At 33.7% G+C, this 27,233-nt stretch overlaps 1 protein-coding gene across 3 annotated transcripts in view; it reads right to left on the bottom strand.

The window, feature by feature from the left end:
• PHF14 (PHD finger protein 14) overlaps nucleotides 1–26,776 on the bottom strand; it is a 139,453-nt gene extending 112,677 nt beyond the window's left edge. Inside the window, exons 1-6 of one of the 3 annotated variants that reach the window (XR_010381672.1) lie at nucleotides 26,322–26,775; nucleotides 25,707–25,817; nucleotides 17,725–18,515; nucleotides 11,205–11,349; nucleotides 5,168–5,327; nucleotides 288–399 (exon numbers count right to left, since the gene is read on the bottom strand). Coding sequence is in view for 2 of the 3 variants with exons in the window: in XM_031454961.2 (XP_031310821.1) it covers nucleotides 288–399; nucleotides 5,168–5,327; nucleotides 11,205–11,349; nucleotides 17,725–18,515; nucleotides 25,707–25,817; nucleotide 26,322 (1,320 nt within the window). In the remaining variant the exon portion in view is untranslated. Of the gene's footprint in view, nucleotides 1–287; nucleotides 400–5,167; nucleotides 5,328–11,204; nucleotides 11,350–17,724; nucleotides 18,516–25,706; nucleotides 25,818–26,321 lie in introns of all 3 variants that reach the window. The other 2 variants (XM_031454961.2, XM_010979608.3) reach the window with 2 other exon arrangements.
• Nucleotides 26,777–27,233: the final 457 nt, after the last annotated feature.

Genomic DNA, 27,233 nt, shown 5'->3' on the forward strand with positions numbered 1-27,233 from the left:
CTGAGGACTCATGCAGTAGGCAGCGTGCTATATGCCAAGGAAATAGCAGTGGTATCAACTACCACTTTACCCCACGGATTACACTAAACTACAAATAGGAAGAATTTATACATTATTGGCTTTCTCGGAAAATTACTATCAATATTAAATGATTTAGTGCTAACTGCTCTCCAATAGCATAATTAGTAATAAGCATTTCTGAAGTCAACAATAATATTCGTAAAAAGTCATCTAAACTAACAAGTAAAAACTTTCCCTTTTAGTCAATCAAAAATACTTTGTCTCACCTTGGCACCATATTTGGAATAGTTCATTTCTGTTAGTGTTACCGGTCGTAACTTGTCAATATCTCCAAAGGCTACTCCAGGAACATACAGCGCACAAACAATGTGAACCCATCTATAAGGGGAAAAGATGATTTTGCTATCAAACCTTCTGATAAAATGCCCACATGGAAAATAAACATAAAATATGTGCCATCTCAATTACTGCAAGAATTTTATGGTGAGACCTCAAAATCTCAGACACACAACTAAAGAATATGGAACACTTATAGAGTATCATTAAGCTACACAAAAAGGGACTGTAATAAGCATGACTTTTCCAGCAGCTTAGCCAAAGCTCAGAACTAACAACTGTAATTGTCTACCACTTAAAATTCACTGCACTTTGCACTTATCTGTTATTCTTAAATATTTGCACAAAACCACTACTCAAATGAAACAAAACATCACTTTTCATATGCATGGAAAGGTATTCACATTCGTTATTTTAAGCACTCTGACAATTAAGGATCCTAATTTAAGAACTGTGAAGTTTCTCTGCATAAGTAACATAAAACTACTCTTTCTTGTTTCTTTTTTTCTAAAAGTTGCTGGATAATTCTTAAGCACATTATTTTAAAACAATTTTTGGTGTGCATCTTAACTTTCTTCCCAGGTTAAAACTGACTGCTAGAAGACTGTACAGAACAGTTGTAATAATTTATAAAGTCATATTTCATTCAACTCATCTGTTCATCATACAACCTATGTACTAAAACATAGGTGCCCCAAATACAAATATTTTTTAAAGTCTGGATGATGCTACAACACTAAACAAAGAATGTTCAGAGTTTCAGTAAACTAAAAAGAAAAAATAAATGGGAGTTGATTCTAATTCCATCTTTTAAAAACTGCTCTGAACCTTTTTTAATACGTTAGGTATCCTTTCTGTTTGCTTACAACCAAAATATGGATCACTGGATTTTTAAATTTAAACAGATCTGTATCACTTCTGCAAGAAAGAGGGTAAAAATGAGATAGCAAATCTCTTTTAACCTTATAAATATATTAACAAATTCTGCTTCATCACAGCTTTAGAGGCTAGGATGGCTACACGGTTCTGTCTTATGATGGATGCACTATGAGTTTTAAAGAAATAAGACCAAGAACCTTTTTATACAGTTACTGGGGGAAATAGTTACAAATCTTTAAAAACTATCTCTTTTACTGGAAAGAAAATCCAAGGTTTTGAGATTTTCTTGATAAAATGTTTTAACCCAGTCTTTCAAATGCATCCTGTGGACTTCAATATAAAGATACACATCTTCAACAAGCAGCTGCTTTCTCAATTTAACTCGCGCAGCTTTTTCATGCTCCACTGGTGTATTAAATGCCACTGTACCCTATTGGAGTTTATCTTTGATAAACCCAACAGCTGGCTGCTTGCTTCATACTGACCTTAAAATGTTTTAGTACAAGTCACACAAGCACTACAGATTTAAACTGCCATTTCAGTGTGATTGGCACACAAGTGTATCATTTCCCCCAATCACTCATGTGAGGATGCCAACTTGAGTCTTCATTAAAATACATACTAACAGCTGAGACAATTTTGGTCCTTTTTAATACCTGCTGTATATAGTTTTTTATTCATTTGTTTAGCTGCACATACTTTAGAACCTTGTAATTAAGACAAATTGAGAAATCAAAAAGGAATAATCTTCCTTGTTACTTTACCATCCATTTTGCTTGAAGCTATGATGACAGATGTTGTTTAGGGAAAGGAGCAGAAAAACCACCAAAAAACAAAGAGTCAGAATGGTCATTCTAGCATTGACATTATTAATAGATTCTTTTAAATTCCCATATTTTAATAAAGCAAACAAAGTAGAAAGATACTTCTCAAAAAACTCATTTCAGAATGGAAACTATATTCATCAAATTTGATTTTTGAACGCTTTGTATATGTAATACCTTTAAGACATTAAAAATTTCACTTCCAAGATGTTATTTTCATTCCTTCATTTAATTAATTACTAAGCATCTACTAGGAACACAGCACCATAAAGAGAGTTTGGAAGTTATAATGATATATGTAAAATGCTTGCAGCATACAGTATGGCACACTATAATTACAGTATATCTAATATTTCCCATAATCATGTTTAAAAACCCACTAAGACACGATAAAATACTCTCCCTAAGAAATGAAATAAAAATGTAATGATAAGAATGTACTGACAGTCTTCTCACATTAAATCACATGATTTTCTATCATAGAACTTGTGGCTCCCATCAGGAATAGGTGGTGAGGCGGATGGGTGGGTCTAATTAGTTCATATAATAGAAATCAATTTCAAAATCTTTTTTATTCTTTCCATACATTGTTCTTTCTTTTCTCCCTATTTTACATTTGAAGTTAGAATATTAAATAGCTTGTCAAAACTTCTTGGGGTTTTTTTGGGGTTTTTTTTTTGCCTTGATTCAAGCTAGTATTACATCCTTCAAACTGTATCAAGACCTGTAATTTCCATAGTAGCCTACAGGTGAGTATGGACATCAACACAATGTTCAAATAGTATAAAGAAATTTGCTAGGCTGTGCCATCAAGGGAGGTGTCTATATATATGTAAGATACACAGGAGTCAATACAAATATCTTTCAGTAAAACTAAATGGTTAAAGAGCCTCTTCCTTATTGATTCAGAAACAACTTTACAAATTATTTTGAGAATTACATATTAGTATGTATTATGCATTAATGTGATGAGACAGCTAGTATAGTAGTTTTTCAATAAAAATTGCAAATTATTGACAAAAAAAAATTATTGACAAGAAATGCTCTCCCATAAAAGGAAGTTCTGTGTTTTCCAAAGCTGCCATACTTATTCATCACAATTTATCACCATAAATTGCAACTCTCAGGACTAGAGTTACCAGAAAAAACTTACGCAGCTGTTATTCTATGACTACCTTACGTAAGTAAAATAATACTGGCAATAAAAAAGCGCTAGTAGTAGCAGTAGCAGCAGCAGGAGAACTAAGGAGACACTTATTAAACACTTACTATGTTCTAGAAACTACACTGTTTACAGAAATCATTTAATACTCTCAAAAGTGCTAAGTAACTAAGGCATAAAAAGGTTAAATCACTTGCAAAATCAGTCAGTAAGAAAAGACCAGAATCCAAATACAGGCAGTTCAACTTGAGAGCACACACTTTTAATCTTGTACTAAATTCCCTAATTCTAGGCCAAAGTCAGTCCAAACATAAAATAATGCCCATGTCTATGATACAGACCATATACTCATGTCACTACATCAAATCATTTATTATATATTTATTCTATTTTGGGGATGGGCAATGAGGAAGAAGAAGTAAGATCTTGTCATTTTTCTTAGACATCAGCTCATAGCGTTCTCCAAGATTCCATGGTAAACTCTATGCTTTCCCAGCAATCTTATATGGCAATACTTCTCAAAGGCCTATCCACAAAGTGAGGCAAAAATGAGAAAAACAAGAAAAATATTTTTTACTTTATTAAAGTAAAATTTACTAAATTTAAAAGATCATCCTTTATGTTGGAATAAAACATATCCTACCTTTTTCAAAATGTTAAAATATGAGAAACGATGTTGATAATTTGTTTAGGTTATTTTGTTGTTCTTACTAAAATATTAAATGTTTAATAAAAACACTGAAATATCCTTATGTGCCAAAATAAAAAATTGAGCACCCTCTCTTACGTGGGGGAGGAGGGCTAAGTAGTGATTCATAAAATAAAAAAGGTTAGGAACTACACTTACATATCATCATCATCCATTCCAGCTGGTAGTATCCTGAGAAAAAAATGTGAAAGATGCCAACACTATTATGATGACAACTGCTCAAAAGTGATAATAAAGATGAGCGTGAATGTCGTGAAAAGAACAGAGGTCTTTGTGTCAATTACCAATTTATTGCCTCTCAGTTACAAATCCATCCTTCAATATCTGCTTTGCAATAACGGACATAATCCCTTCAGCATTTCTCCTTTACAGTGAGCATTATACTAAGCTGTTTCAGTAGAGAGTGGTAGAAGCCTCTGTAAGAGGAAGGGGCTTCTCAGCAGGATGAGATGAGGACATCCACCACTGCTCTGCCCCAGCCATATACATCGTCCCTCAGTTACCATGCAGGCCCAGCAAGGAGATCAGTTTTCTGTGGCCTCCTCAACACAGACACCACACACTCCAGGCTTTGAACCACTGCCTAGCCACCCACTTGCTAAGAACTGCAGACCAAGTTCTGGCCCAGGCAAACCAACTTCTCTGCCATCCAGTAGGCTGTAACTATACTTTCTCTAACAAGACCTGAACCCCAGCCTTGTGGAAGAGGTCTTCCTTCCAAGTTTGTCATTCCCTAGACAATGTCCCTCAGCCTTAGAGTAGCAGCCTTTAGAGTTCTTTTATTTCTTATGGGTACTGTTTAGCATAGTTTAGCAATTCTTTAAACATCCCCCTTTAAAACCACTGTATGGGTTCCATCTCCTGATATACTCTCAAAGTCAAACAGACATGAGTTCAAATTTAACCATTCACCAGCTTGTGGACATGATCAAATTAAAATTATGTAATGATCTGAGCTTCAGGTACTACCTATAAAATGGGAAATTTTACCATCTGTCTTATATGGTAATTACTAAGATTAAATGGGATTATTCGGTATAAAGGCAAATGCAGATAATCAATGGTCTTTTCTCCTCCTTGTCCTGATCTGTAGCCTACTGTTCATTTACTCTATGCCAAAAAGATACAAAGAAGAAATTAAATGACAGTGTGTAACTCAGAAAATCATAAACAGAAAAACAGAAGGAGATACATTATAAAGCAGGCATATTAACCCAACAGAATTATGACATCAACCTTCCAGCATCTGTCTCCTTGAAAATTCCATCCTGATTGGGACATAGTTCACAGCTAGGGGAAACACCACATTTACAGGCATCACAAAACCAAGGTTCAGTGGAGTTTTCAGAAGCTGAACTCATAATAGAGTCACTCTCTCCATCAACTCCATAGCAACCTAGGGGAATAAAAAAGTATGATTAAATAGTTTATTTTTAAACTCACATTTATAAAGTCACAAAAGAAAAATGGAAGGGAAGTGAAGTAGAGAAAAATTCTCAAAAATTAAGTTTACAAGAATGCTATTAAAGTCAAAACTCAATAGTGAAATCATTTTATAAAAATATTTTTTCACCTACAATAGTGTATGCAACGAAATAAATGGTTCTTTAAAATAGTTTTAGACCCACTGAAAAAGCATTACAAAAAGGGGAAAATTTATGGTTCTTTAAAAAAATTTTTTAATTAAAAAAATAGGTAAAAATACAAGTTTTCATTAAAAAGAAACTGGAACTACTGAGTTTAGGAACTACTGATTAGTAAATATTTCTGAGCTTCCTTTGTACTGAATACTTAAATATATACAGAAGACTACATTCATGCAAAGCATACAAACAGAAACCCTCTGATTCGATTTTGGAAGATGCAGATTAAAATACAAATTCACACAACCATAAATGCAAAGTCAAGTATTAGTAAAAGGAAAATAATACAGAAACATGCACACACATAAATTAAGTTTACAGAACATACCAAAATTAATTTACTAGATGTCGTTAATAGGTCAACAGTCATGTGTATTTTATTCACACCGCAATACCACTAAATATAGATTACAATTAAAATAGCCTAGTAGGCAGAAAACTAAAAAGTTGTTTGCAACTATGACTTACATAAGCTGCCTCAAGCAAATCCCTTAGTTATTGCCAATCTTACACTATTCAAAGGCTTTATAACAGTGAACCTTAACATAATCTGAAAGTCACGTGAGAGAATGCCAAAGAAAAGTTTCAAAGGAGCTAGACTACTGTGTACTAGAAAAGCAAAGGAATCAAAACATTAATTTCTTTAGTATCACTAAATTGTGGTTGGTAGTAATTATTATCTTCATCACTTCTGTTTAGATACACATTTTTAAAATGACAAATCATAAAATGAAAAGAAAATAAAATTTTCTTCTTGGGAGAAGTTATTATTGTCACCAACACTAGAAAAATGTTCAGTATAGGTAACAGTAAGCAAAATATTTTATTCAAAGAAAAATCATAAAACAACAAAATAGTCAATTTTATTTCCCAAAGGGTTAGGCAATACTACAAGGAAAAAATCTATTTTCTTTACAAAATAATGTTCTCTTGAGGCAAATTCTTTCATCTGTAGTCACACAAGGTAGGCAATTACCAAAATAAAGCCCCCAAAGGGGTATCCATTTTTTTTATCTCATTCACTCAAATCAAGGTAAATCACAGCAATTCACTCTTTTTAGAATAAAGCAAAATTTCCATTCTAATTTTTAAAGACTACACCACACACATGACAAACATCTGCCGAGATTAAACTACCTACAAACAACCTCAGAAATGATTTCTGAAGGCCTCTCATAGGAAAATCTTACTTATGATACCTAGAAGACTGGTATCATATGAGCTGAAAGAACAACCAGTAAGTGGGTAAGTATTTCTTCTTCACCTTCACTGCCCTTGAAGAATGATCCACATGGTATTATTACTTTTACAAAGTCCTTCACTTGCCACTTTCTCCTGCCACTGTTCCCATATTTCTTTGCTGCATCTGTTGGGTTTACTGAGCTATAGACCAAAGTTCTGGCATTTATATCCACTCTAAACCATTTTAATTAATGACTAAATACATTTTAAAATCTTTCTCTTGGGGGAAGAGTATAGCTCAAGTAGTAGGACACATGCTTTAGTATGCATGAGGTCCTGGGTTCAATCCCCAGTACCTCCTCTAAAATTAATAATTATAATAATATAAACCGAATTACCTTCCCCCTAGAAAAAAAAAAGTAAAATAAAATCTTTTTCTTTCTACTATACAAAATACAACTTAAACTACCATAAAACAAGGTTTATTCTCTTCTACTTATCTAATTTTGAGAAAAAGATGCAAAAAGTACATCTTTAATGTGACTATGGAAAAAAGACTTTTTATGTGGGTAAACATACAAAATAAAAATTTATAGACATATAAAACCTATTTCATATAGGTTTTTCACGTTTTCAGAAAAAAACCCACGTAAACAGAAAAAAACCCATTTCAATGGCTAGCTAACTACTAAAACCTCTAAGTAACACATGCAACCTACATAAATCATATTTAATGAAAAATAATACAAAATGTGTTTGCAATTGTTTTGAATTATACAAGAGTGAGGGTAATCCAAATCAGTGGAAATTTTCCCCATTCAATTTGTCCTGGGGAACCAGAGACCTAGTCTTCCACCTTCTAGCTATATAACTGGACAAACCACAAACCAGGCTGAGTTACCTCATCTGCAATAAGCATTCAATAATATCTATTCTAATTATCTCTCAGTATAATAGAAAAGAAAAAAATAGTAACACAAAATTTGCCATTTGAAAATTTAAAATATTTTTTCTGTACTTAACATCCCACTCAATATAGATTATAATTAAAATGATAATCCTGCCAAAAGCACATATCCTGAATCTAATCATGAGAAAACATAAGAAAACCCCCAATACTGAGGGCTGGTATTCTTCAAAAATGGCAATGGCATGAAATACAAAAAAAAAAAAAAAAAAAAGATTTTAAATTGAGTAACATTGTCATTTATGAGAAAAAAAAATAATGTGCATGATACCTATCACAAGTATATCCTAAAGATTAAAAAGCCAAAGTGCCTATTGACATATAAAGTCCAAATGAATATAACTTGAACATACTTCACTACCCAGTAAACATTCATAGGGACATATTTTAACATATGCTAAGAAGTAAAAATGCTCTAAAGCTAGGCTAATAGCAGACTGAAAAATAAACAAGGGGGGAACGTCTCGTAGTAGACCTCTAACAAATAGCAACTAAACCTAAGGGTAATTGCTGGCAAGTGCATTACCTAATGTTCTGTCATGTACTATGACATGTATCTGACATTTTTCTTCAGACACAGTGCAATCAATACATCAAGATAACCGACATCACAGTCAGGGGTACCCTACCATTACAAGTCAGTTACAAGATCTTTTCACAAAGCTGCTTATACTAAGTGATAAGTTGGAACCCAAAAGGAAAAGAGATTTATCTACATTTAGATGAAGTAAGTAGACAGTTATACATTTAATAAGCAACATTTAGAAAGCAATCTTTTAGCAAAATCTCAATTTAAAAACCTCTCTAAATTGTAATTACTTAAGCATAAGTATATATTTTTTAAAAAAGAAGATGAAAAAGAAAAGATAAAGGAAATATACCAAAACACTATTGGTTGTCTAGATACTGGGACTGTTAGAAATGTTTTCTATTCTCTCTATTCCATAGTTCCAACATTTTATTTAATATTCATGCAATATATTATGATAGATAGTTTTCTCTAAAATAAAACTTTTAAGAAATTCATGTTTAACCATGCAATGTTTAAGGAAAGTTGCATGGTCGAATTACAATATTGAAGTCTGTCACTTAGCTACCTGATTAAAAAACCAAAAAACAAAAACAAAACCTAGTAACTACAGCTTTACTATTATGCTTCCTATTATGCCTATTTCCCTTCTGGATTCATTAATTTTAGATAAAAATTCAGTTTGGAATTTGAAAAGTAGCAGAGAAACACCTACATATATGACTGTATAAAAAATGAACATTCTAAACAATGAAAAATACCACAAAGTTAAAAGGTACAGGACAGGGTGGAAAAAATACTTGCAAGGGTGGAAAGTATTTGTAACACACATAGCAGACAAAAGATTAATATTAAAAAAAATTCCACTAAAGTCAACAAGAAAAAGACAAGTAGAATGTATTAAGAAATAACACGAGAATGTACAGCAAGTAACAAAAAGAAGAAAGAAAATGATCAGATACCAAACCTCAAGATTAAGGTGAATACAATTTTAATTAAGAGACAATCTCCAAAACGCTAAAATAAAATTTACTAATATGCAGTGTTGCAGAGTTATCAAGTAGTTTGTACACTGTTGGTAAAAACATAAATAGAATCTTTTTGAAGGACAATCTAGCAAAGTTTGTTAAAAGTTTAAATGCACTTTTCTTTTGATTTAGCAATTCACTTCTAGGAATCTATCCCACAGAAATTATTACATGCATATATATGATACATATTCGTTAGCACTATAAGTGAAAAACTAGAAACAAAAAGAAAATACACTATAGTTGTACCATTTGATAGCTAACTACCTACCATTAAAAAAAAAATAACATATCCCATGTGTACTCACATAAAAAGAATCTCAAGATTAAGAGATGAGTGAAATAAAGTGAGTTATAGTGGAGAAAATTTCATGGAATTTATGTTATTTATTTATTAAGAGGTGGGGACTGCACAAGCTTGTATGTGGTGTATGTGTGTGTACGCGTGTGTAAACATGAGACAGCCTGAAGGGGCTCTCACTGGTCAAATTTGGGCAACTGAAGTATCAGAAAGAGTAATCAGTTTATAGATGATAATGGATGAGACCACAGTAATACTGAAAAGGAAAAAATGGACAAAGTTCTTTAGAAAACAAACGCTGCCTAAAAACTGTAGAAGGAATGACAGAATTAGAAAAGTCCCCACCTGCAGCCACAAATACAATAATTGATTCCGGCAAGACTGCTAAAAGCATTAAGTAAAAGGGCGTTAGGGAAACCTAGAAAACACCCTTTCAAACAATTGATCAAAATAACATCACCAGTAACTGGACAAATACACGTTAACTGCTTCCTAATATAACACATTGAGAACACAACATAACTTCTGTGGTACCCCTGCCAAAAAAGCACATATCCTGAATCTAATCATGAGAAAACATAAGAAAACTCCAATACTGAGGGCTGGTATTCTACAAAAATGGCAATGGCATGAAATACAAAGTCTCAGAATATGTTCTAGATTAAAAGTGACTCAACAGACATGATGAATGCAATTCATAATCCTGGATTTTATTTTGCTAGAAATGACATTATTGGAGTGACTGGCAAAATGTGAATATAATCAGCAGGTAATAGTATTCTATCAGTGATTTCCTGACTTTAATAATTATGTGGTTATATGAGAAAATACCCTTGTTCTTCATTCTTAAGAAATACACCTTGAGATATTTAGAGGTACTGGACATTATGTCTACAGTTTACTCTCAGAGAGGCAAGGAAAAAATTATTATATGAGAGACGATAAAACATACACAGCAAAATGTCACCATTTGGGAAATCTGAGTGAAAGGTATATAGAAATTCTTTGTATTCTTATTCATAACTTTTCTATAAGTCAGAAGTTACGTCAAAATAAAAGTTTTTAAATAAAACAAAAAATATTACATTAGAAAAGGTTCAAGAATCATAATCAGGAAAAATACTTTCAATACAGTACAGTCGCTCCTATTTCAGACTTTAAAAGATGATCTTTACAAATCCTCCTTCCAAGTTCAAAAACTTAAAATTATAACTATGAAAGAAGAAACTATAATATTGTCAGATTTAGGTGTAACTTTTTAAATAAGACATTCTGTTGGACCAACATACTGGACTTTTTCCTACATCTAAATTTCAGTTAAAAACTAGACATAAATAACGCCATGAAGAAAAGTATCATAACTTGGAATTTCAGAAAGATACTGATTTCCATATAGTGATACATATCTATTTTAATTATTTAAAAATATACTTTAAATGAACACAATCTGAAAAATAACACCCATGATACTTTGAAAGGTCAGTATATCTTATTTCAATTGAAACATCATGAAATATTATAGAAAAACCTTAGAATGGTACATATATAAAATAACTGATTTTACTTAAATAAATACAGTGTCAACCAGCCATTTATAAAGGAAACAAAACAAAGCAAAATTACCTTCATGGACTGTAATGCCACAATTATCACACTGAATTATTTCATCAGCATCCTCGCTATTATCTCCAAGACAAACACAGCAAATCAGAATATGGTCCATTTTTTGAGAACTCCAGTTTTGACTCTTCTCAAGAATCAGCGAGTCCTAAAATTAAAATATATCAGAAAATCACATATTTAAATTAAAAGGTAATTTTAATAAAGTCTCACTTTAAATCACTGTATGCATTTCCAAAATTACACTGCATACTCCATTATTTTAATAATTTCAAAGTATGCTACATTTTAGAAGCATATCTCTTTGTCAAAGGACCCTCTAAGTACCCTCTAAGTTTTCACTTCTCTGCAAGCCCCACATTCTCTCTCCTCTAGGAAAGGTAAAAGCAAGCTTGTAACCAAAAATTCTTCATCTGCTTTGCCATTCTGGATATAGTCTGACCCCTGAAACTAGAAGAAACGAAAAATTAACCCACAAGTAATTACTCATCCTATGTATGGGTTTTAAAAGTGTAAGACATGGTTCCTACACTTAGGAAGCTTATGAGCCTACCTAGAGGAGACAAGACACACACATATTAAACAGTAAAAAAATCAATTCAAGATAACATAGAAGCAAATATGTATGTGACGGCATAGTTACAGATGTTATACTCCTTTAGTGCTGGAGAATCCAGAATTTCCAGGGTCATCAAACCACTGGATGCTAGATCCACGAGAGCCTCATAGGAAATCTGTATATACAGGTACAGAAAACCATCTAAAAAAGAATTCAGATTGACTAGTTGCTAGAGGAGTCAGAGGACTCTATTAGATTTATGTCAAGAAACATCCAGTGAAATCTGGTAATAAAGATACCTAGTTAATTGTAATATAAAATAAGAAGGAAGATGTATTAATAAATAAATATATTTTAAAAAGGTGGGGGAAGAGTGTGCTCCATTTAATTTAAACCTTCTGCATTATGGATTTAAACTTTAAATGATAAATTAACAAGATGATTCTTTTCATAATTAACAGATCGGGCTTAGCATTACTTATTTTATTATTAGCATCAGCATATAATAAAAGATGGCACTTAGGTCTATATATTTTCATTTAAGAACCTAACCATATTCAGAAACAAAATAAATTAGTTTCTTATCACATATTCATTAACTATACTGTTTCATATTAATATTTTTTATATTTTTATATTCGTTTAAACACCAATATCCAAAAGTAACATTTAGAGTCATCATTTCAATAGCAATTTGTAAATGAGATTTGAATGACACTTGACTATCACAATCAATAACATTCTTTCAACACATTTTCTCTGTAATAAATCTAAACTTGCAGCTGATCTGAAAAACAAATCAGAAAAGAATGCAAAAGCTAACAAGGAAGCAGTGTCATTTCTCTTGAGAATCCTAGTACTTTGAAATTTTGTATTTTGCTTCTTCTTGTTATAAAACCAACTACAATACCAAACAAAAGTAGTTTGGGGCTTTGGACCTGGTGAGCAAATAAAAGCAAAAATTTCCTATTTAAAAAAACTCATGTTTTATAACATTTTGGTACAGTGAACAAAACAAAAATCTGCCTGGCTTTTTATCCCATTAGACAAACTTCAAATGTAACAGCATTTGCCTAAAGGCCAAAAGATCTTGAGTTTCATTCTCAGCTCTCACTAACAGTTGAACCTCGAAGCTGCAGTTTTCTCATCTGTAGAATGGGATGATAAAAATACCTATTTCATCAGGTTGTTTTAAGAATTAACAAGATAATGGCAAGAATGTTCCCGAGACATACTAGGCACTCAATAAATGTTCATTTGCATTCTCCTTTCCTCTGAGCTTCTTTCTTATAGGTGATCTAAGAAAAGAAACATGAGCTGACCATTTATTACACTGGGGGATCTTCCTTGGAACCCCAAAAGAAAAGTGATAAGCCTCAACAAGCACTGCTACTTTAACTAGTCTCCCATGGTAGGTCCAAAAAAGATTTTCTTAGAATACTACATCTAGGTTAAAAAAAAAAAAAAATCAGACCAGAAAAAGACCTAGCAAACAATCAGAGTTTGATGACTGAGACAACTCATGTTAATGGACTCTGCCAATATCTCTATGGTGGAATTACAACTAATCAGTCCTTGAAAAAAGGTTTATCCATGTGGCAAACAAGTAAATGTCCGTGAATCAGAAAAACTAGCATTAACAGGTAGCTCTAATTCCATTATTTTCCTACTTTTCCATCTTGCTCAGAAAAACAGTAAATAGCTACATTATATCTCTACCCCACTTTCTCTCTACACATACTACCATTTAGAGGCTGAGAGAGCAAAATCAACTGGTAATTCTGGCCCTCTAATCCCCATCATTTGAGACTTTTACTAGAAATTAAATACGAAGAGATGGAAATGGGGTTAACTAGAGCCCTACAGTACAACCAAACCAAATGGCTGATAATGTTTCAATGGAAAAACCAAACAACACACTCTCTTAAAAAGTTATGCTCTAAGTTGTCTTTAATAGGTCAAACATGGGTTTGAGCATACTTACGATGATCAGAATATAAAAGCCAATTTTGTATCAATTTTTATTAGAATATTTCTGAAGATATGTATCATTTCTCAAGTTTCTGAAGAAAATATTTAAGCTAAAGTTTTAACCACAAAATACATCATTTGAAAATATGATTTTTACATAAATATAGAAATTGGGAAAGTGGGCTCCGAATGGCACATCTAGAATATAACCATAATATTATGAAATAATTTAATGGTATCTAATGGTAATTATAAGAATAAATGGCACACTAGAGTAAGAAATCAATGACCCTTTATAGTAAATTATTTCATTTTTTCCCCTTGGGGTTTAAAATTTACACCAAAAATGATACTGCCCAATATTTTCCATATTTCCACGAAAATATGTTTAGTGTTCATTTATATATGTATTCCACAAAGATGATTGTAAGTAACATATATAAAAGGGTAAATTCTAACTTATATATACGCATTTAATAGAAGGAAATTCCAGCACCCTCCATATAAAATTAGAATTAAGAGAATCCAATTACTCTGAAAAAGAAAAAATTATATCAAAAAGTTTGACCAATAGTTCTTCCTTTAAGGTTTTAAAGAAGGTTTAATTCTCAAGAATCTCAAGTAAGTTTTATACAGTGCTGCAAACTGATTTTTTTTAGGCCTTAGAGCAATTTGTTTTATTTTGGAATGTATACAAAGTCAAAGGATTAATAAGTTAGAAGCCCCCAACAGAAGTGGTATTTACCAATTCTGGCAAAACATTTACCCTTTAATTAGCAAAAATCAGATGACAATTGCCATTTCTTCACAATGCAAGGCATCTAGTCCGCTTAACAGAGACTTTTATGGGGGAAGAAAAAAAAACTTCCATCTGAAAATTCCTACTGATTTTCTGTCATGTTAATTCTCATCCAAAGCTTTAGTTTCAAAGTCCTGAAAATGGGAACCTTATCTGAAAATGCTACACAGCCCTCCCCCAAAAATTTACTTCAGAAAACTAAGACAAGATAACCTTAGTGAATCTCAAAAATTTCAACATAAACGTAAAAAAGACATGTAACCATACTCAAAGGGGATTGTTCAGATTGCACTAAATTTAAAAAATTCCATAATGTCACTGATAGAGGCATGTGCCAATATGCAAAAAATGCAGGTCATCAAATGCTCAATTCTAGAACAGTACTTCTCTCAAAGTGTGGTCTTGGGAACTCTCTTTTAGGGGATCCAAAAGGTAAATACTAAGGTTATTTGTGTTTTCACTCTCTCGTGGGTATACCGTGAAGATTTACAGAATCTACATGATACGGGACAGTATCATCGATCTAATAACTTGTGTGCTTTTATACATCTCGATATTTTGAAATTTCTGAATTTTAATTTGAAATGATAACTATCAAAAGATATAACTATATGACTAATGATTGGGGTCCTCAATTTTTAAGAGTATAAAGGTGTCCTGAATCAAAAAGTTTGAGAAGCACTGCTCTAGAGTATTTCAAGGACTACAGCACAGGCATGGTAAGCCCATTACGAGCCAATAGTTATAAAAGGCCTCACTCAAAAAAATATCAAATTCCCCTAAGAAACTTCAAAATTATAAATTCTTGGGCATCATTTACAGGATACCCAACAGCATATCCCTACAAAAGCACTTGACCCAGCAGCCAAGAAAAAATGTGTCTGCTTATAAACTAAATATAATTCTATTATGTGTTCTAAACGCACGTTTTCAACCATCTATACTACAAAGCAGCATTTGAAAACTTAAAGTAAAAGCAGAGAAAAATAAAATTTCAAATACAACCTAATATATACATCTTAACTAATGAACAACTGGCAAGGTATCACTACCTAAAATAACCAGGAAGATTAAGATACAAACATTGGCCATAAGACAACAAGGATTAACTTTAGTCACCTTTTTACAAAATTAGAATTATATGAATAGCAAATTTAGAAATACAAGATAAAAATAATCTCAATTGATTAGTTTTTATTAAAATTTAATATCTAATCTGACATTTACACAGAACTAGAATCTCAAAAATTACTGAAGAGTCTGAAAAATAGTCTTGGGGGAAAAATCAGTTATCAAGCTTTCAGGTAAAATACTATTGAGTGAAAATTAATATTCTATAAGTTCATCTACATTTCTGCATAGGACAGAGCAAAAGGAAAATTAACACAAAAGAAATTAATTTAGCTACTATAAGAACCTTCATGACAACTTTATCAATGCACTTTTTCAAGAAGTGCTCTGGAATCTCATTCATTTGGGACTGTTAACCTAAATAAAGTCCCATTATTTCCTAAAATCTTTTCTGGTAGGAAAAAACTAAATAGCATAAGTGGCCTTCAAAAGTATCATAAAGGATAGTCTACAATCTCTGAAGCAATTTGTTATGTATTACAGATTAACAAATGGATAATTTATATACATTTTAAATGGCAAATCTCTAGACATATGCAGGTGTTCCCCTACGTCTTGGCATAAATCTAATCCATACTGCCTCTATCACAAACCAGCCTACTTTTGTGAATGTCAGGCTAATAAAGAAAACCATACTGCCAAAGGAAACTAGCCAGTGGATACAGACTGAGTACTAAGTGCTACAAAATAAACTGGCTACATGCCTAAATCAAGTATGAACAATTGGATTTTCCATACTTCTGTTTCCCTAAATAGGCACTGGGAATAAGGAGCTGTCTATGCTACATTGTTATGAATACCATACTATATTCCAAATAACACTTCTCCTTTACCTGAAGATAAGAATTAGGATAGCACTGAAATCAGGCAATGGTCTTCTCATGAAAATGGGCAATCTAGAAGTTAATCAATGCTCATAATCTAAAATATAAACTGCTGTTTCATCTCTATTGACATAACCCCTCCTACAGATTATTCTGGTAACAAAACACCAAAATGTTAAACAAAACTTACTTAAAATAGAAAATCACTGCTATGCAAAACTTGTAAGCAGATGAAATATAAAAGAACAAATAAAGCATAGAAGGGAAATCTACCAGTTTAACCTATTTCAATAATATGAAAGAACAAAAAATAAGTGCTTGTTAAAGACATGAATTTTTATGACTAAACACAGTAATGGAATGACAGACTTCGTTATTATAGTTCTACATGTGATGTAACAGGTACATCTACATGTAAGACGACAACTCAGTGTTTCTTTTGAAGAGAAACATACATAAACACACAGACAGACACAAATGCGTTTGACTGAAGAGTCTTGAATGTTGCATCTTGGGCCCAATGGATAAACCTAACTTTCAGTAGCAGAACTTCAAGTGGAAGAACTGAGTCATTACTGTAGCTTTATGATAGAAATGTTTGTTTTAGGATAGAACTGTCTGTTTTCATTTCTTTGTAGAGAGAACTTATTCACTAAATATATGTAAATATACAGTTTGTATTAATTCCCATATATCTAAAGCAAAGATCTGGTGACTATTCAGATCATGGGTGCTAGAAAGGAAAAAGGAATTAAACTTTAAAATGAATCTCTAAAAGTCTAAGACAATCATTCAGTTGTCTGTTGCCCTGCTCAAAAGTATTCTAAAAGTCTACGTTTTTACTTGTATATGCATATAGCTAAGTTGAAAGAGAGGTGACCTTTGTTTTCATAATCCACTCAGCACCATTCAGCGGTCCTATGAACAACGGAGTGGGAGAACAGAAAGGGGAAAGGAAAACTCTACTATTTCCCAAGGGTCTGGATATAAAAATATTTCTCTACGTATACAGACTATGAGCTCCTTGAGGACGGTGATTGTGAGCTCCTTGAGGACGGTGACAAATAGCAGATACTCAATAAAGATTGGTTGACCAAATGAATAAATGTTATAGTTAGGGTGCTCATTCACTCCAATAAACAGGATTTCAAGGAAGCCACTTAAAATAATGGGTAGAACGGTTTAGAGAATTCCCTTTTCCCCAGACAGACAGATATCATAAAAATTGGGTTGATCTACCTCATTACTCTTGCTCTGAGATAGTGTCAGGCTATCATTGGTCAGTTCCTCATCATCAGCACTGTTTCTGCTAAGAACTTTACTCTTCTTCTTCTTGCAAACCCCTTCACTGGCAGGGCTGCTATGATCTTCATCATTGCCTTCATCATTCTCATCCTCATCACTGCCACTTCCCTCATCTTCATCATCCTCGTTGTCTCCATCACTTCCTTCTTTCTGAGATGCAGATCTTCCCTTTCTTTTTACCACAGTGGGTCGCCAATCATTGTCATCTTCACTGTCATAGTCATCCATGTCATTCAGCTCTTCCATGGATACAAAATCCAGAAGTGGTCGATTTCGACGAAGGTTCCACTTTTTTGGCTCACTGACTTGTTCCTCTGTAGTTGTCGTAGTGGGGGCTGAAGGAGATGTGTTAACAGCAGGAGGACTTGTGGCTGGTGTGGTGGAAGCAGCAGAAGCAGCCACATTATCAGATACTGTTGCTTTTTCTTTCTCCTTCTCTTTCTCTTTTTCTTTGTCCTTCTCTTTCTCCTTTTCTTTTTCCTTCTCTTTCTCCTTTTTCTTTCTAGGTCTTTCTCCATTCTCTTCTTCTTCCTTCTTTTCTACTTTAACTAACTGTTTTTCTGATGACAGTATTTCTTCCTCTGCAGAATTTTTAAGTTGTTCTTCTTTTACTTTAATGTCTTCATTCAGTTCTTCCTCTAAAATATTTTCTTCAGAATCACTACAGGAACCTTCTCCACTGTCCTTTGAAGGATCTTCACTTCCATTACCACTCCCTTCAGAATCTGTTGAAAATATGAGAAAAAAAAAACCACACATATGTATATACATACACACACACACACACAACGCTGACACAAATGAAACCACCAAAATTTGTGAATAACTTGCAAAACAATATAAACAAATTTAAGTCAAAGAATGGTAGACATTCCCAACCTGATTAAATAATAAATCAATGAAGTTGGTATAATGGTTTTAGTTAAATACAGCATTAATGAAGATGAATATATGTAACTCTAAATTAAAATATGCTTTAAAACAAGAAGTACTATTTTGTCTCATATAGCTCATGCTATATTTGGTAACCAAGAGGCATTTTTTTTTTCTTAAAAGTAAATGTGCTTCTTTTTAAATTGAGCACTTGATTTTAACATTATGATACTATAATACAGACCAAATTCTTTTTTCTCTTACATCTTCCTTTCGTAAATTATATGGACTTACAAGCACTGAGTCACATTCAGAAGAAAAATCTGACCCAAACAACTGTTTCATTTATTTCATTCTTTATCCAGCAAAAATGAATATAGATACTTATGGCAGTCAAGTTGTCTTAGGTATATCCCCAATATACCAATCAGTTTTAGGAGCACCAAGTAAACAAATGAAGAACAGACAATACCAACGGCACAGAAAATGGAAGTTGCAAGAGAAGTTATCAGTTATTCTGCTAATAGAATACTGTTCATATCAGTAAAAGAATCATCTAAACTTTCAAGAATTCTAGGCAGTAACTACTACTACAGCCCTTAGAATGAAAGAAATTAATGAATTTTTTAGAAAACTAATCCACCTTGGAAATGAGCAACCACAGCAGTCACTAAAAAGATAGACTGAGGACATTAAAGAGTTCATGCAGGACCATAAGCTTTCTAAGTCTTCCATTCCTGCCTAGAGTAGCCTGGGCCCTCTTCAACCAACACTACTCAGTAACATTCTAGTCCTCTTTACACATAATCAAATAAATAAAAATCTAAAATATCTGAGGAGAGGGTTAAAAAAGCAGGGAAGCAAGAGGAAGTGGGACTCAAACCAGTCACAGTCAGGTCATGGCCAACGTCAATAGTAAAATCTGTAGGATGATGAATATTTTGCACCTATAACCAAGAAAAGGGTAATAATAAAATAGTGGAAAAAGTTCATGTTTCCACACCATTTTAATTTCTGTTAACTCAACCAGCATTAGCCTCTATAATTATCTGGTCATTAAAAGCAAAGAAAGTTGGGGGGGACTGTATAGCTCAGTGATAGAGTGCATGTTTAACATGCACGAAGTCCTAAATGTAATCCCCAGTACCTCCATTAAACAAACAAACAAACCTAATGACCCCCACCAAAAAAAAGAGGAAAAAAAAAGTACAGAAAGTTATCTGTAATTAGTATCTGGTTTCTAAAATACCTCAGAAATTCTTTACAAATGGCTGATTTAAAAAATCCTGCAAATTAAATCACATTAAAAAAAAAGACTAACATTAGTGGATTTGAATCAACCTATAAAATCATTGTCAATCTCAAGATTATTATACAGGTACCCACATCTTATTCAGGACTGTTGTGAAAAAACACTCTTATCCTAAACAGTCTTGCAGAGGACACAAAAGCAGCGTCATGTAGGTCAACAATCCCTTATCTAAAACTTTTAGAGCCAGAAGTGGTTCAGAATTTAGACTCTTTTTTCAGATTTTAGAAAGGTAGCATGGTGTATGCACAAAATATTATACCAACACCTCCAGCAAGGTTTATGGCACTATCCTGTAATCAAATACAGTATCTCTGAAGTGAAAAGTATGAATATTTGCAAGCATGATAAGTAAACACTACAAATAAACTCCTATCCGTTTTAGCCAGCTTTTTCCATCAAATAAGTTAATGCCAAACACCTTTGGATTTGTGGGCTTCTTGGATTTCAAAGAGTGTGGACCCAACATCACTTACAAATAGGAGACTTATTTTTAGTCCAAGAGCTGTACAAATCATTAAGGAAAGAATGATTTTTTTATATCACTCACAACAATTAAATTCAACCTACCAAGAAAAAATACCTCTGGTAAAAAAAATAATAATTTCTAGCTATCTTTAGGTAAGGAATACAATAAACAATAAGCAAAGCTGACCAAACACTCTTAACACAAAGATAGATCTCCATGCACAGTAACAAAAGAAAACTGGAACATTCTGCAAGCAATGCTATAATTAAGAGAGATGGGAGATGGAGAAAAGGTACTCTTCTTTTGGATTAACCTTGTAGAATTTTTTCTTAAGTTACTAAAAAGTACTCTTAATAATTTTTACCAATAAAAACATAGCAGTAGATACAAAAGAAAGATCAACTGGAGCACAAACGTGGGCTCCTGAACAAAACAGAGACCAATCCAACTTTGCTACTACTTGGAAATTTTACAAAATGTCAAGAATTAATGCAATTTTGTTTTAGTTGTTATTGCCAATGCCAATCAATTAACTTTAAAAGTATAAGGAAAATGATACTCTTTGATTCTGATTTTGTTGTTATCATGCCTGAATAGAAATCACTTTTTAAAAGATTTAAATGCTTTATATCTGTTTACATTATTAGAAGCATGTCAAATTTTTCCACAAATCTAAATCCTAGTAGCTTACCCAACCCTTCATTCTCCAAATAACACATTATCCATTCTCCAATTGCGGGGATCATGAATGTATCAAATTTTATCTTTCTTTGATTTCTGAAAAATAACTTCTTTATCTGATTAGTCATCACTTCTTTTTGGTACACATGCACTTGACGGATGGAGATAAACAATATTTAGCTACAAGCATTACTTAGTAATACTGACCAATTGAGAAGAAAATCAGAGTCCTTAGCTGTTTACAACTGTATTTTTGCAGGCTAAAATGAAAATTTTCCTATTCCTACAAATTCAAATATTGTTCCAAATTTATCACTCTTACATCCTAAAAAAAAAGTAATAATAGTCTAGAGAAATAAACCAGATACTTTAAATACAGCTATCGTAGGTATAAGAACAGAGTTAGTTCCAAGTATACAAAAATTTTTTTACTTTAGAAAAAAATCTTTAAAATTGAAATCCCCACTTCCTATTTGTTAAATAAAAGATACTCTTTCTTAAACACAATATATTATAACCTCTCCAAGCAATAGTTATTTCGACTAACAATTAAACGTTTTACAGTTGTAGAAATTACAAATCAACCTTCAAGAATCCCTTCACAATATTCAGTGTTTAAGTTTCCCCCATGATAAATATTAAATAATCAAATCAGTGTGATTTAATTCAGAGTTTTATGTTAGCTTTGCAATATAAAGAATCATCTTTGTTCATCAACTTTAATTATTTACCTATTCTGTTCATTGATCTTGTGCAACAGTAATTAGTGTTATAAATACATACAACAGATAACAGACAGATCACCAATCTTCTAGTTATTCAGTTATCATCTTGGGAAAATTTTTAACTAATCCAGCATATCTCTTTTTAAAAAGCCAGTCAGTCAACATAACTCATCCTCTACTTCTGAGTCTAGTTCCAGCTGTGTCATTTCACATTTTCTTGGTAAATCTGGACCAGTGGTTCTCAAGTAGAGATAATTTTGTCCCAGAGAGGACATCTGGCAGTGTCTAGAGACAGTGGTTGCCACAAAAGGGCAAGGGTAGGGGCAGGGGTTAGGTAGGGAAGATGCTATTGGAATTTTGTAAGTATAAGACAGGGATGCTGCTAAACAACCTACAACACAAAGGACAGGCCTCCACCACAAAGAATTAACCAACACAAAATACCAATATAGTGCTGAGATCGAGAAACCCTGATGTAGCATGTAATACCTCAATTTGACCTCCTACTTTCCCAGGCTCATCTCTTCCATTATTCTTTAACTCCATCTTGATTCCCAAATATAAATTATGTTCTCCAGCCTCCACATTTTTAACACCTAATGCTTCCCCCCAACCTAGGCTGCTTCTCTTTCAATTCCTAGTCCAACTCTCATCTCCTCAATGAACAGTCTAAAGCAGTCTCGTCTCCTTTGAAAGACTTGAATTACACAAGTGATCATCATGCCTTATAACATCTATCCACTATTTTATTTATTTAATTATTCTAATATTATTACTATTTGTGAATTTACCATAACATTCAGCGAAGCGCTTTTAAAACAAAACTACAATTGATCAATGAGCATATCTTGATCCACTTAGCCAAAGTCAGTTTAAGCACAAAATACTATCAAAAGCAAAGCCTCAGCCTGACTCTTCCAACTAAATTGGTTTTTGGCAGTTTGGATGAACTAAATTAACTATGGCTCAAGACCTAAGGTTAAGCATTTTACTCTGGCTAAGGGGTTGGGGAGACACAGCATTGCTATTTTGTCTTGTTAAATAAAAGTAATACATGAACTCATCCCGAAAAACATTCCAATTATATAGCAGATTACTAAATGTAATTGATCCCATCCTAAATGTGTCCTATCCTATCCCCAATCCTAGGTCCAAGTCTCAAATATAGCCACTTTAGGCCAAACCATGAAATTGCTAAGAATTAACTGTCTTAGGTATAAAACTGACAATTTCAAATGGTGCCAGCCAACATTTCTATGGATAACTCTAATACACTTATGCCCTGTTTTAGGACTAATTTTAAAATTTATTTATTGACTGTCCTCAATCAAAAGTGAGAAATTTAGCTCTACATTCACATTAGAGATTTAAATAAATGATGATCTATTTTCAGTTCATAATTGTCTAAAGCGAGAAGCTAAAAATTATTAACTGTTGATTATCACTTGCCAATCCTACTGGCAGGTCATTTTTGAGCAATGTTTTTCTTTTTCTGTTTTATCATCTGAGAAGCACATAAATAAAATTATGTCTATCTGTAAAGGCAATAATCTTTCAAGAATGTCTATGTTTATTCTTAAAGCCAAACCAAAATATGAAGTTTTATAGTCAGAATTTCGGATTTCAAAATGAAAATCAGAAGAAACTGATGCATTGAAGCCAGCTAAAAATTGAGGCTAGCCAATTTAACCATTTTAACATTAAGTTTGAAGGAATCAGTAGTTCACTAAGTCATTTCTACATATTGCCTTGAAAGAAGCTATGATCAGAAAGATGTTTAGCTATTATCTCTCCACCTCCAGTTTAACCTATTACTAAGAAGAGTTGGGATTCCACAAATTCAACATGTTTGAAAAACAGTGATAAGTCTAAATGTCTTATTTCCTATAAAAGTCCAACTATCTCACGCAAAGAGAAAGGATTCAAACAGGAAACACCGGTAATCTAGGGTAAGCCAACATCTCAGTTATGTCAGACAACAATGCTCCTTAAACAAGAGTGGAAAATATGATTCCATTTTTACTATTAACTATTTCAAACAAAATCATTTTCTACTAGACTCTCAATTATAACATACCAAGAACTATACAGATAAATATGTGACATTTGGGGCCAGGCAAATAAATTTGAAGTATATCAGATTAGGTAACATAAAGTATATATTTTTGAGTGCTTTTAGGAAATATAAAAAAAAAGTATCAACTTCACAAAACTCATTCTACTACTTTTCACAAATAACAGAAAATTCCCATCAACTATGATTAAAATTTAACAAGGCCAGGAACCTCTATTTGGCTTACTACCAAAAATTATTTTGAGAAAGTAATCTGTATCATTAGATTGTTTTAACCCTTGCAAAGAGAAGTGATACATCTCAATAAACATAAAGAGAAAAATTTTCTGCCAAGTCAAGATTCATTGTCACAAAAATAATTATGGAATACTTAAAGAAATTAAGCTTTGGAGGTTTCCCCATAATGGTATTCAAATAAGTCATAACTTCTGAGACCCAACTATTTTGTCAGCTTACAATCTCAACGTGACAAACCAAAGCTACATTCTAGCCAAGAATATTATTTTCTTACAAGGCTTTCACAAATAGCACTAAAATAGGTTTGGATTTTACCTCCTTACCCTTCTTTCTTTTCCTTCTTTGGAAGTACCAAACAAAAGCAAACTAAATGGGAGATGTAAGAGCTGAGAAGTAAAGATTTTAAAAAGTTAATCAAGATAAACTTAACTTTGCTTGCTGGCAGTAATCTCAATAGTCACCTTGAAATAGTAAGTAAGTAGTTTCCATTTAAGATTACATCTATCTACTTTTAGGATCTAAGCAGTGAAAAGACTAAAAATGTTGGGAGTCAAAAGAGTTGGATTAGATCCATTTAGGCCTAAATGACCTCATACAAACTCTTTAAATTTAGAGACGCTGTCATCTGTAATATCTCCTCTACAGAGTTATCGTAAAAAGTAAATGAGATTATGGAAACAGAAAGTTCTCAGTAAATCACAATACAAATTCTCCTTGTTGATGCATTAAAAGTAAAATAGTAACACAACATAACCACGTTTCATCTCTTCCTATCACACCTAGTAGGAAAAGAAAAAGAAAAAGGAAAACCAGAGGAAAGGAGATATGACCAAGCATTGATAATTCTTTGGAAGAACATTTAAAAACTGTTAAAGGGCTTTAATTTCTTACTTTAAATATCCATCAAAAGGTGCAGAATTATAAGTAATTTTTATTATTCACATGTGTACTAGTATTTTTCACACAAAATATTTAGATGCCATTTGTATTTCTCTGATTGCTGCAATTAAAACTTTGTATATATATGTGTGTGTGAGTTACAATGAACAAAAGATAAGAGAAAAACCGTACTGTTTTTCACTTTCGTACAATGTGAATATGACTTTTTTTTAAGTTTGTTGTTTTTAAAACTATAAAATACAATGATCAAGGATGAATGCTTTGTACTTCAGATTTTTAAAAGGCCCAATCCACAAGTTCCAGCACCCACCAAAATACAACTTTTTACTTTGGTCAGTTTTGTGGGGGTTTTGTTTTTTATTGAGGAACAGTTGATTTACAATATCACTGCAAGTCTGGAATAAGTCCTTTTCTGCCTGATAATTATCTGAGTATGTATCAACAAAAACAGAAGCAGTGATAATATCTAGTGATAGGATTTTAGGGAATGTGGAAAATCAAATGGATAAAATAAAGTTTATGTGCTTTAACTTTATATGGGCATTTTTTTTATATTGGCATTTTAATCAAAACTGATTCTTTTTAAAAGAGTGAAAATTAGCCCAACTCCAGAAAGCTGGGAAAGGGAAGCAAAAAGGAAACATTTACCTGAAGCATCTCCAACTTTAAAATCACTGTCATCTGAACTATCATAATCGAGAGCTTCTAGCAGAGAAGCTGCCAAAGGCTTCACCTGCCTCCTCTTGGAGCTGCGATCCACTGTTGAGAGAAAAATATTACATCATCACTCATAACCACACCCAGCACAGGGGAGCCCTGTGGTTCTGAGGGAAGGTACAGATGACCTCATGCAGGTAGTACAATATTTGTCTAATTCAGTTCTCGGCAAAAGGTGTCAGGGAACACTGGCTGGCGAGGGCCTGGCAGCTCCACGGGAAGCTTCAGCCCCAAGGTTTTGCAAACGCAAACGCGAACGCAGGCTGACCAAAAAAGAAACTGACCCACTTGCACATCTTGTTTCTGAGACTCGCTAGTAATCCCTCACTTGGACACCACTGACTGTTAAGTCAACAGTAAGAAAATGCAGAGCCCAAGGAATTTGACAAATGCTATGTTCATTCCCAGGGGCCGTGGAGGGGGAGCGTCCACGAAGGGTCCAAGCTTCCCGAATGACCCTCCCACCCCCGCCCAGCTCCCGCCGGCCCTGACTTCTAGAAGGGCTGAAACGGGACAGTCTCCCCGTGGAGGCTCCGACACACTTACTAAGGAATCCGAGGTGGTCGTTTGGAGGACACCTAGGGAGAGGCTGTGGGAGCCCAGGCAGCGCGAAGGTCGAGGACTGAGACCGCGGAAACAAGTCCAAAAGATGCTACCGAAAATGGGCGGCGGCGCGAACCAGACCGAGGCGCCCCAGGTGCAGCCCTGCAGTTCCCCTCCCGCCCCCCGCCCCCTAGTCCTCGCAGAACCGGCCCCGGCCGCTCAAACGCCGCCTTTTTGGGCTCCCCGGCCTGAGGCGCCCTCCGGCCCAGCACCGCAGCCAACCTGGCAGCCCTGGGGAGTAAACTTCCCCCGTTAAAACACTTAGAAAAAAAAATTTAAAAACTTTATTAGCCTGCAACAAAAGCCCCAGATTTTACACAGGCCGGTTGCCTGAGACAATAGAGAAAGCAACGACCCGGATACAGCTCTGAAGAGAAGGAAGTGAAAAACAGAAAGTAGAGAGCGGCCCTCAGGGCAGGAGGACCCGAGAGCGCGTGCGCTGAACTCGCCTCCACGCTCCCTCTGAGAGGAGGAGCCGAACGGAGCCGAACAGAGCCGAACGGAAACCGGGAGGGAGCCGAGCGGAGCTGAGTAGCGCCGAGGGAGAGCAGAGAGCTCTCCCCGGTTGCCCGCCCACGTATCTCTGAGGCTCCGCATTCAGTCCAGTTTCGTGGGAGGCCAGTTTTCGTTTCTGACAAGACTGAACTGGATGTGTGTCCCCTTGAATGTGGAGCTTCCTTGCATACATTTAGAGTATTTATTTTTTGAGATTAATTTTTAAATCCGTAAGAATATGAGGACAGTATACACAACCGGATTTGCCGGTCCTTCAAGTTTCAAACGCCACACTTACTCACATATGTTAATTAAATTTTAAAACATTAAAATGTTAATGTTAAATTTTAAAATTAAATT

This window comes from Camelus dromedarius, chromosome 7, assembly GCF_036321535.1.
Source record: "Camelus dromedarius isolate mCamDro1 chromosome 7, mCamDro1.pat, whole genome shotgun sequence".
In the NCBI taxonomy this organism is placed as follows: domain Eukaryota; kingdom Metazoa; phylum Chordata; class Mammalia; order Artiodactyla; family Camelidae; genus Camelus; species Camelus dromedarius.